The 13,043-nt window shown below is 33.8% G+C and overlaps 1 protein-coding gene across 1 annotated transcript; it reads left to right on the forward strand.

Moving 5' to 3' along the window:
* Window positions 1–3,551: 3,551 nt before the first annotated feature.
* Window positions 3,552–4,638, forward strand: LOC134278865 (glycoprotein 3-alpha-L-fucosyltransferase A-like). The gene has a single exon (XM_062761168.1). It carries the CDS (start codon window positions 3,610–3,612, stop codon window positions 4,636–4,638), a length of 1,029 nt encoding a protein of 342 aa, XP_062617152.1. The 5' UTR covers window positions 3,552–3,609.
* The last annotated feature ends 8,405 nt before the right edge of the window (window positions 4,639–13,043 follow it).

A 13,043-nucleotide genomic window follows, 5' to 3' on the forward strand; every position in this document is an offset into this window, starting at 1 on the left:
TACACATTTTTTTCAAAGTGCGTTAATATGGTTGATATTAACGAACTTTGAAAAGAATTGTTTTTTTCACAGTGCGTTGATTTGGTCCCAAATTTTAGTAACAATGCACGTATCTTTGCTCTAATAGCCTTTAGTTAAAACATTTTAATATTGTTTTCCTTTAATGGGGATAAAACAGTTTGTATTATTAATGTAAGGTATCGTATAGCTTTGATTGTTATTTAAGCTTTAAAGCTTTCAGAAATTTACATTCAAAGCATAAGACAGCTCGATATTACCCGTATACATTCGCCTAACAAAAATATTCCTACCAAAACGAATGTTTTTGCATCAAAAATTGATAAGGGGTCATTATTCTACGGAGTCATTTTTCTACAATGCACAAAACGACCCAAAGGCCATAATTTCTACAGAAAAGTGGGTCATTTCCTACACAGAACATTGACCAGGGGGTCAAATTTCTACGTAGATAAATGACACCCGGTCAATATTCTACGGGGGTCACTTTTCGTCGTTACACCGGACATCCCCCTTAATAGACACTTCAGAACAAGTAAAACACATTTCATTGCAAAACACAACTTTGTGTGCAACCAGCATGGAAAAATGGGAAACTTAAATTAACAGTACTATATATAGTTCAAAAGGGAAAAACTAATAATTTTCTTCTAAAAAACCTTCCGCCACAAAATATAGTTCCTGGCTTAATCCTACTTGAATGGAATTAAATTTCCTTTCTTTGCAATGGATATAATAGTTTAATCTGCATTGTAGAATCTAAATTCAATGTTAAAACTTGATGCAGAATTTTAGAAATAAAGGTTCAGACCAAAATCGACTCAAAAGCTCAGGATCGAACGCCCTTAAATCAATTTCACAGTTGGATGACTGGAAAAAAAACAGCAAAATGTAAATGTAAATAATATGATTTGTTAGTTTTGTACTAAGGGTACGTTAATTACTATGCTGATCCCATAATCAATATATTGTCTTTTTTTGTGCATCATAGCTTTATTTATCTGCCAAATGTCGTTTTATTTTATTCTTCAATCCACTGATCCGCTAATACTTTCATGTATCCCATGTTTATTCCGTGGATATTATCCATAGGCATGTTAAACAGATTTGCCAAATGAAGGTCATTTTGCGCGCACGTGCTTGCAAGAGCGGGCACGTGCAACACGTGAAATTACCAATATAATGAATATAGCCATAACTTTTCTATTTTTTGATGAATTTTTTTAAAACTAATATCGTATGGATATATTAGTAATATAGACAAGATGACATGGTCAAAATAGCAAGATCTCGCCTGCATGCACGTGCGCTTTGCTCTGATTGGCTGAAACTAAAGTTTCAATATCTTTCTTGTTTTTTCTCAAAATCCTTTGAAATTTTGAACAAAGTCATACATTATGAAGATTTACAGCACGATATATTATCATTTAAGCACGTGCATAAACGTGTGCTGCAATCTGATTGGCTGAAACTTTAAATGGCTATAACTTTCTTCTATTTTCTTGTTTTTCAACAAAACGGGATGAAATTTAGAATATGAATAGGCATAATGGATTCGTATATTATGCAACTATACACATTGAATGCAAGGACGTGCATGCACGTGCGCATGCACAAAATGAATAATATACTTGTAAAATGGTAACATTTATATCTGTATTAATTTTTTTGATTCTCAGTATATAAAGATATGTTAATCTTTTAGCCAACATGCCATGATCACCTAGCACGTGCACGGGCATGCAAAACGTTAAATGATATATAGTTGATATCATTGTAACTTCTTAGTTCTAAATCCTTCGATACTAAGCATATAAAAAAGTCTTACAGAAATAAGGCACAAAGAGGGATTTGGGGAGCGTTTGGGGAACATCTGTAACGGGGACTGTTTATCTGCCAAATATCGTTTTATTTTATTCTTCAATCCATTGATCCGCTATTACTTTCATGTATCCCATGTTTATCCGTTTATCACGTGGATATTATCCAGGTTCAATCAAGGGTGTACGGGGATTTACTCCGGGTTTTATTCCATACACCCTGAGGCCGACGGGTGTATGGAATACAACCCGGGGTAAATCCTCGAACACCCTTGATTGGACCTGGATAACGAATTTATTTCCTATGTACCCATAAAAATTCTTTGTAAACATCAGAGTCTAATCAACTGTGTCTCAACCTATCGATCAGATTTACTGCGTACTACAATGCATTGTGACGTCATGTCATTTGATTTTTAGCCTAATATATCATAGAAAAACTATGCATTGTTACGTCACGTTTTATTTACCCCCGGCTCAATTTGGGTGCATGGAAATTCACATCCGACTCTATAACCAATCAAAGCTCGTGTTACAAGCTACATAGGAAATAAGACTCATTGGATATTTTTTGGGTGCAAAACACAGTTTTATGTATGACGTTATCAGGACGTTACTTGGTGAGGGACAAGCAAAACTGACCCCTATAAAAAAATAAAATGGAGGCTTGTTACATAGACTTCTGCATATCAATGGAAAGATAAAATTGTGAATTTTGTAAATATCCAACTATAATACATTCATCAATTACTACTACGGGGTATTTGACACCTGAAATATGGGGGATATTGGGTTGTTTATGCATCCATTTTCAGTGCATCTATGCATTTTTAACCCCCCTGCTCAACAAAAACAGAAAAAATCAGACATAATAAGTTGTATGCATTTCACAGAACAAGTCCTAAGGTTTTCTTTTAGTGTGCTTTCAGGGTACATTTTCCACCTCATGAAAGAGCTACATTACCTGCTAATTGACTCATGCAATTCTGCACATGTGAAAACTGGATGTTTTGGGAGTTATCTCCCCCTATTAAAAAGTCTCATAATTTTTTTTTTCTAAAAATGAATGCACATTTTTTTCTTTAAATATTAAGATAAGATTCTACTTTATGTGAATAAAAACAAAAATGATGCAGTTTTCATCTAGACTCCTATAAATAGCAGGAAAATCCCTACCCAGCATGCTTCTCTCTGGGAAAAACCCCCTGGATTTTATACGAAACTGTGTTTAGCTACCTTTATATCCCACAGTTGTGATGTCACATTGGGTTTTGCAATAAGTGATAAAAAATCAACTCGTTGGATAAAAATTACATGTATATCCAACTACAAATCATGGGAAGATCCTTTATGTACATGACTGTTTATAAGGCCCTTCAGCCTTTTGTCAAGACAAAATACAATTATGACTCAATAAATCAAAAGTGCTTCAAAATTTTCTTGCAATACATTTCATTTTACCATTTACTTTACTAAAACTGTTGGCATAAATTATAAAGTAAAAAGTGGCATGTTCGGACAATATAATGCTTTTTTTCTAAAAATAACTTTATACTTAGAATATATGCACAGGCATCTTAACTAGTAGTTCATTCAGTGTTAACCTTAAGTATACGGTACGTATATATACATTGGACGAATAATACGATTTAAGAACAAACTGTAATTCTATGCTTTTTATAGGATTATTCATTACTTTTTTTTCAGATTTTGGCAGGTAAAAACTTTCATCCTTTTGTTTATCCTGTTACTGTGTATAGGACTGGCATTTATGATATTTCAATTTATGTATCAAACAAAGAATTTCGAAGGACGTCCTGTGAGAACTCCACCAAACTGCCCTTTGACAAACAAAACAGAGTGGAGAATATTGTGGTACAAAATTCCATCCTATTTAGTTAGTGTGCTGAACTATACAAAACATAAAACACACAAAAAGCACCCAAACTGGATCTTTACACATGACATTAAAGATTTATCTAAGAGTGATGTTGTGATATTTACACATTTTACTATGGGTGATGTGCCGCCAAACAAGACCAAGTGTCAAATGTGGGTTTTTCACACTATGGAAGCTCCTAAATTCACGTATAAACACTACCAAAAATGTAATAATAGTCTAGATTGGTTGATGTCTTATAGCAGAAATTCAGATATATATCGACCTTATGGAATACTTAAGAAACGGACCTCCCTTTTGGTGAAGAATTATACGGAGATATTTCAGAAGAAGAAATATTTTGGGGTGTGGATGTCAGGGCATTGTCCAGTACCGTCTCGTCGTAAATATTACATACTTGATTTAAAGAAATATATACAGGTCGATATGTTCGGTTCTTGCGGAAGTGCTGTTTGTCTTACTCGAAGTGCAGGACTTAACGAATGCTTGCGAAATTTTTCTCGTGATTATAAATTTTATTTTGCCTTTGAAAATAACATTTGTAAAGACTACACGACAGAAAAATTATTTAATGTATTTTTGGGTAATTTAGATGTTATTCCTGTAATTAATGGACCAAAAAATGCAGCGGAATACATACCTAACGGAACATTCATAAATGCTCTAGATTTCCCTTCTCCTAAGGATTTAGCGGAAAAACTAAAGAAAATTAGCTCAAACCAAACCCTTTTTACAAAATACCTTAGAGAAAAAGACAGATACATAGAAATTGGTTTAAATGAAATATTTTTACAATCAATGCTCCAAATACTTGACAAGATTAATCGAACTAACGGAAATATTGTAAGACGCAAAGAAAGCTTAAAAGAGCTTTTCTTTGCGAGTGATGAAGACTGCTAAATTAAATATCTAATTTGCTTTCCTGATCATGAAAGGCAAATTAAAATTATTTAAACATTTGTTCTTAGGTTATTATGGAGATCTATAACTTAAGGTCGTCATACAAACTGACAGATATTAACTACAGTATTCCAAGGAACGCAAGTGTCGCCTGCTTTTAGCTTCTTTAAAGATGTAACTAAATCTAAGGGTGGGCAAGTATTAAATGCTACTAGCATATACATTATTTCATGCAAAACAACAAGTGTTTGCAAAACCCTGATGCCCCCGTGTGGCAGCTAATGGCGAGGGATGAATTCTCTCAAATACATGTCAAGCTCCAAAGGTCAAGGCCAAATTTGTTGGTATCCAAAGGAAGGTCTTCTTGTTACAAGGAATACACCCGTGAAATACGAACAGCGTATTTCTAACCGTTCAAAAGTTACGACCAATGTAAAAGTTTTTAAAAAAGTGGGGAAAAATCTTAGGTCAAGGTGAAAAAATATTTATAACAGTTGAAAGGTCTTGTAACAATGAATATACATGTGAAGGATGAAAGCTCTAGCTTCAACTGTTCAAAAATTATGACCTAGGTTAAAATGTGATATCATTTTTGGTAAAAGTCGGTCAAATTCCAAGGTCAAGGTCAAGAGGTCAAATTTGGTGGCACCCATGAAAAAGTCTTGTCAAAAGAAATACACTAGGTCTTGTGAAATACATGTAGGAAAGCCATAGCCCCACCCACTACTGTGTTTCAGATGCACACAATAGTTAAGAAACCAGTACAAAACTTTGGATTTTTCTCATCAAAAAGGCCTAAATACTGAACTTTCTTATTTCATCCTCTATAAATGATATTGACACCACCACCCTTTTTTTAGCTCTACTGGTCAGAGACCAGAAGAGCTTATGCGATAGTAATGCGTCCGTCGTCCGTCCGTCTGTCTGTCTGTAAACAATTTTTCAAAATGCTACTCCTACTACAGTTTTGGTCCGATTTCAATATAACTTGGCACACAAGTAGACTACACTTAAGATACATAATTTTGTGCATCGGTTTTTGATTTCGATGAAAGGTGTTGCCGTGGTTACTACAAATAGAAATTTCTGTGAAATTCTTTCAAAATGCTACTCCTCCTACAGTTTTGGTCTGATTTCAATATAACTTGGCACACAAGTAGACTACACTAAGATACATAATTCTGTGCATCGGGTTTTGATTTCGATGAACGGTGTTGCCGTGGTTACTAAAAATAGAAAGAACTTTATTCGGTAGCAACCAATATTTGCCCCCCAAATCAAACTTTGATGGAGATATTTTTAATTCAGTTCTTAAACAGGGGAGTATATACTGACTTCAACGCACTGAATATTTTCATAAGTAATGACGCCATATGTACGTAATGACGTCACAAACATGACGTAAATTTCAGTTTTTTATTAATTTTACAGAAAAATGTACATATTCCGTCGATATTTTGAGTAAAAGTCACCGAGCGCATGTGTGTTCAGGATCAATATTTTGATATAATGTGTAGAATGATAATATCAATGAAATATGTCAATATTGTTCCTGAACAAACTTGCGCTCTATAAATTTTAAAGCTAGAATTGTTGAAATTTTGTCCATTTTTTCCTCTTTCTAAAAAAGAATATAACATCGGACTAGTTTGTGACGTCATAAAAACAAAAATTGTGAATACACTGCTTTGACAGTATAATATTTTCTGTTAATTTATATTTCTCATACAATTTATTGAATTCAGCACATTTCAGGAAGTTTTCAAAATTTGACTTTTGTGGGGGCAAATATATGCAATATACCGCATATAGTTCTTTCTGTGAAATTCTTTCAAAATGCTACTCCTCCTACAGTTTTAGTCTGATTTCAATATAACTTGGCACACAAGTAGACTACACTAAGATACATAATTCTGTGCATCGGTTTTTGATTTCGATGAACGGTGTTGCCGTGGTTACTAAAAATAGAAATTTCTTTGAAATTCTTTCAAAATGCTACTCCTCCTACAGTTTTGGTCCAATTTCAATATTACTTGGCACACAAGTAGACTACAGTAAAATACATAATTCTGTGCATCGGTTTTTGATTTCGATGAACGGTGTTGCCGTGGTTACTAAGAATAGAAATTTCTGTGAAATTCTTTCAAAATGCTACTTCTCCTACAGTTTTGGTCCGATTTCAGTATAACTTGGCACACAAGTAGACTACACTAAGATACATAATTCTGTGCATCGGTTTTTGATTTCGATAAACGGTGTTGCCGTGGTTACTAAAAATAGAAATTTCTGTGAAATTCTTTCAAAATGCTACTCCTCCTACAGTTTTGGTCCAATTTCATTATAACTTGGCACACAAGTAGACTACACTAAGATACATAATTCTATGCATCGGTTTTTGATTTCGATGAACGGTGTTGCCATGGTTACTAAAAATAGAAATTTCTGTGAAATTCTTCAAAAAGGTACTCCTCCTACAGTTTTGGTCTGATTTTTATATAACTTGGCAAACAAGTAGACTACACTAAGATACATAATTCTGTGCATCGGTTTTTGATTTCAATGAACAATGTTGCCATGGTTACTAAAAATAGAAATTTCTGTGAAATTCTTTCAAAATGCTACTCCTCCTGCAGTTTTGGTCTGATTTCAGTATAACTTGGCACACAAGTAGACTATACTAAGATACATAATTCTGTGCATTGGTTTTTATTTTGATGAGTGGCAAGGATCATTTTTCTATTTATTGCTGATTTAGTCTCAAGTCCCAACTGCTACTTTTCTCTTCCTTTGTTTTAAGTATAAACCAGTAGAGCTACAGTCTCGACAGAGACTTCTGGTTTTAAGAAACAATATTATTAACACATATTGCTACTGTTTACTTCAGTGGAATAAATACACTCCGACCCAATGTGTATTTTTAATTATATCCATCTTTTAAATTGTTTACAATGCATGATTTCATAACAGATTTCATAGATTTTATTTAAGAGGTGTAATAGATCCAATGGCAAATCACTCCACTTGCAGACCCCACCCCTCCCCCAACGGAATAACAATTAATTCTGACCAGGTGTAATACAGCTTTAAATTTTTCATCCAAGGGGAGATCACTCCACTTGCAGACCCCCCCCCCCCCCACCTCAAACAAAATAACAACTCTTCAGTATGCAGTGTAAAGATGATTCTTCTGTAAATTAAATAAATTTCATTAACACAAAGTTTTCAAAATGTAAAGTAAGGACATATTTTAAACCCACAAAAGTATTGCTCAAAGGTTTATCACTTCTCTAACAGATATTGATTGATTGCATCTGGCAAGCTTTTTAAAAAGCTGTTACTTGTATTATGTAATGATTTATAAATTTACATGACTGTGTTAAACGTGTTTCAAAGTCTTTACAGAAATCGTCACTCTAAATAATCCGTTGTGGGATCCCGATCCCGAGGTATTTTCATAATATTTGATTATCAGTTTGTGTGGTTACTGAATATCATACAATTTCCATGTATAAATGTTAATTATCAACGCCCACCACTCAAAAGTCTGAAGTTAAATTAAATTGTCCGAGGTATTCTTTATAAAGTATGTCAAAGGTCAAGGTCAAGTGAATTGTAACGATAGTATTTTTCATGTTTTATGACAATTAGTGAACATGCAAAATAACAAAGAATTACACCTTAAATGTAAAAAGTTATGCTGTATAGTAGGACTTTTAACTTTTTAGTAAAGATGATCAAAGGAGAAGGTCAAGGGTCGCGCGGTCGGTAGCCATGGTAACTTACAAATGCCATAGTGCCAAGCAATAAATGTGCAAATATCAAGTCCATTTCTCTTACAGTTCGTGAGATACAAGGGGGGGGGGGGGGGGGACATACATACAGACGCCGGGTACAGTGATACCGAAGTGCAGTATGCTCCGCAGGCGACACAAAAAGCGTATATTTCCCCTATGATAACAAATTTTCTGAAAGTAAAACTTGAGAAAAAATATTTTTAAAATGAAAATTCTCATTGAAATATTGATGGCTCCTCCTTTTTTGCAGTATAGTAAAATAAGGGTAGTGTTGTAGCGTATGAGGAAAACTGGTACTGAAAGAAGTTGGAATTTTCCACCCCACTCCTCAACGAAATAGGATATTTGAGTTTGTAGAATTTCCTTTTCTTTTCTTCCTCGTCATGTTTTTCAAGTGAATTGACATTTTTTTCTCCGGCTGCCAACTTTAAAAATGGATGACACGCCCCTGTTTAAAACGGAAAAAAATAGGAAAGCTTAAAGTTTAAGAAAGTTTTAAATTCATTCCTTGTTAAGATGATAATGTAAACTGTTTTTAATTCTTTTATCTTATCTGGTCGCCCCCTTAAAAATGATGCTACATCCTTGTTTAAAATTAGAAAACTTTATGAAAGCTTAAAATAGATCAGTGGAATCACGTTTAATTAACTCTCTCGATGATGCCGCCCACGAGGTACCGAGATACGAGCCAATGCTCTAGAGTCCCGGAGTAAGGAGTTATTCCTTATTCAGGTGTTTGAATTCTACTGTGGGAAACAAATACCCATCTTTGTAAAATTCTTCGTCATTAAGGTCATACGCAACGTAGTTTGAACTTTATTGGGTTCTTCTCTGGAGATGAAGAGTTCCACTAAATAAAGAACCCGTGTGCAATACTTTTAATGTCCATGTATGGATTTGTACAACTCTTCTATAACAAATTTTGATGAAAAAAAAATCTTACGATTTTATGTTTTATAATTTTAGTACATTTTTCTTTGAATAATGCAAAAATTTTCATAATTTGATATCTTCTTAAAACCCCTGGTAAGTAAACACATGCTGATTTTTTGTTTAAGAATATGTAATCACAGGGGCCGGTAACATACTGTTTTTGATTTTAGTATGTAATCACTATATATATATACAAAAAAAGAAAGGGAAACAACGTCAGCCCGAATTTACACAAGGTCGATCTCGGAAATATTTCGTATTTCATAGAAAAAAGAATGTACTACAGCCAATTAAATTATAATTAGGAATCATACTACAATAAATATTCTTTAATAAAAGAGAAACCGCGTTACTTTTTATAGCGTTTAAGTTGGGTAATACTAACTCGATATCCCGTTGTGCGAGTCGATGTACTTTAAGTCGTCCACTAAAACGGGCAAAATTCGCACATTTTCTCCAGTTTTGAAGTCTTTCCGGAGATGGAAAACACAAAGTAAAGATCCAGCGTTCACGAAAATCATCTTTTTCTTTTGTTACATGTAATTGCAATTAAAAGGTACAACATCTCCGATTTGAATAAATACGGTAGCTTTTTTCGTTCACAGAGGGCTCGAGCCCAGAACAGACGACATTTTGGAAAAACCCATGATTGGTAAAAGGCGGAGCGTGATTGGTCAGATCTGTTCTAGAAAAGCACCATTGACCAATCACATCTCGCGTTAAATATTGGATGCAATGTTTAGCGAATTTAGTGGAAGACTTAAACTACATCACTTGCATGACAGGATATCGGATCTGCAAAACACGACTTATACGATTCTTAAATGACGGCGATGGTATTTTTATTAAAGAGTGATTATTACTGAATGATCCCAGACGTTATTTCACTAACTGCAAGGTATTTTATTGAAAACACGAGTTATTTCCGAGATCAACCCTGTGTAAATTCGAGCTGACGTTCTTTCCCTTTCTCTTTTTGTATACATATATAGTGATTACGTAAAATCAAATACAGTATGTTACAAGCCCCTGTGTATGTAATGGTATTATAAGTTTAAATTTAGAATATCTTGAAAAATTATCAGTAGGTAAGGTACCTTGCGTATGTCCTTAAAGAATATGTTTGACCAGCTGAAACCATGAATACACGTACCACATTAAATTTCAAGGTTGTGATCAAGATTATAGCAATATGTGGATACCATGTTCAATATACATACAATCATGTATTTGCAGAGACCATGAATCAAAATAATTCAAATGCTTTAAAATAAATTTTGTTTTTTTAATTTATTTTCACTGCTCGTCAAAAATACAGTTACTAAAGCAATATTATATTCTTTGTTATTTGAAAACCAGAAGTCTCTGTCGAGACTGAAGCTCTACTGGTTTGTAATTATAGCAAAGGAAGAGGAAAGTACTTAAGCAGTTGGGAATTGAAAATTTGCACAGGCAAAAAAGAGAATAATGATCCTTGAATAAGTCTCTTTATGTTCTTAGTGTAGTCTACTTGCAAGCCACATTATATTATAATCAGACTAAAACTGTATTTGAAGTAGCAAATTTGAGAGTAACAGAAATTGCTATCTTTATTAACCAAGGTAATAATGTTCATTGAAGTCAAAAACGGATATATAAAGAATTATGTACCTTAGTGTAGTCTACTTGAGTGCCAAGTTATATTGAAATCATACCAAAACTGTAGGAGGAATAGCATTTTGAAAGAATTTCACAGAAATTTCTATTTTTGGTAACAACGCCAACACCGTTCGTCGAAATCAAAAACCGATATACAGAATTATGTATCTTAGTGTAGTCTACTTGTGTGCCAAGTTATATTGAAATCAGCCTAAATTTATAGGAGGAGTAGCATTTTGAAAGAATTTCACAGAAATTTCTATTTTTAGTAACAATGCCAACACCGTTCGTTGAAATCAAAACCCGATATACAGAATTATGTATCTTAGTGTAGTCTACTTGTGTGCCAAGTTATATTGAAGTCAGACCAAAACTGTAGGAGGAGTAGCATTTGGAAAGAATTTCACAGAAATTTCTATTTTTAGTAACAACGCCAACATCGTTCGTCGAAATCAAAAACCGATAAACAGAATTATGTAACTTAGTGTAGTCTATTTGTTTGCCAAGTTATATTAAAATCATACCAAAACTGTAGGAGGAGTAGCATTTTGAAAGAATTTCACAGAAATTTCTATTTTTAGTAACAACGCCAACATCGTTCGTTGAAATCAAAAACCGATACACAGAATTATGTATCTTAGTGTAGTCTACTTATGTGCCAAGTTATATTGAAGTCAGACCAAAACTGTAGGAGGAGTAACATTTCGAAAGAATTTCACAGAAATTTCTATTTTTAGTAACAACGCCAACACCGTTCGTCGAAATCAAAAACCGATACACAGAATTATGTATCTTAGTGTAATCTACTTATATGTCAAGTTATATTGAAATCAGATCAAAACTGTAGGAGGAGTAGCATTTTGAAAAATTGTTTACAGACAGACAGACGGACGGACGCCGGACGCATTACTATCGCATAAGCTCTTCTGGTCTCTGACCAGTAGAGCTAAAAACAATGCATGAAAACATATTAGAACTACATGCAGGTCTGAGAATTATGAACAGTATTGCAGATATTCAGTTAAAGTCCTACACGCTATATGAACCCCGAATTTTGTGTGAAACAAAATGATTAATGATTTGAAACATATGAAGTGTAATGAAAAATAATACTTTCCACAAAATTTTACCATAGACGTCGTTGTAATAACAAAACAATTAAGCAATATCTGGCAATTAAGAATTCAGTCTTTTCATGAATATTGATGAAGGAAGTGCGTAAACAGTAGGCCTATATATAGGCCATGGGAAATCACAGACAACGAGGTATGTTGCATTTTGACAACAATTATTAATAAAAAGGTTAATAATGCATCATAACAGAGTAGATGGTTGATACTGATTACATTAAAAGATAAGCATCATTAAGAGTAAGATGCTTGCCATCCACATCAAAAGTGAGTAGTATCTCAAATGGTCTATATTGAAGTCAGACCAAAACTGTAGGAGGAGTAGCATTTGGAAAGAATTTCACAGAAATTTCTATTTTTAGTAACAACGCCAACATCGTTCGTCGAAATCAAAAACCGATAAACAGAATTATGTAACTTAGTGTAGTCTATTTGTTTGCCAAGTTATATTAAAATCATACCAAAACTGTAGGAGGAGTAGCATTTTGAAAGAATTTCACAGAAATTTCTATTTTTAGTAACAACGCCAACATCGTTCGTTGAAATCAAAAACCGATACACAGAATTATGTATCTTAGTGTAGTCTACTTGTGTGCCAAGTTATATTGAAGTCAGACCAAAACTGTAGGAGGAGTAGCATTTTGAAAGAATTTCACAGAAATTTCTATTTTTAGTAACAACGCCAACATCGTTCGTCGAAATCAAAAACCGATACATAGAATTATGTATCTTAGTGTAATCTACTTATATGCCAAGTTATATTGAAATCAGATCAAAACTGTAGGAGGAGTAGCATTTTGAAAAATTGTTTACAGACAGACAGACGGACAGACGGACGGACGCCGGACGCATTACTATCGCATAAGCTCTTCTGGTCTCTGACCAGTAGAGCTAAAAATGATAATTTAAC

Source organism: Saccostrea cucullata, unplaced genomic scaffold (assembly GCF_032062105.1).
Source record: "Saccostrea cucullata isolate Sc308-1 unplaced genomic scaffold, CSIRO_AGI_Scuc_v1 ctg6016, whole genome shotgun sequence".
Lineage (NCBI taxonomy): Eukaryota > Metazoa > Mollusca > Bivalvia > Ostreida > Ostreidae > Saccostrea > Saccostrea cuccullata.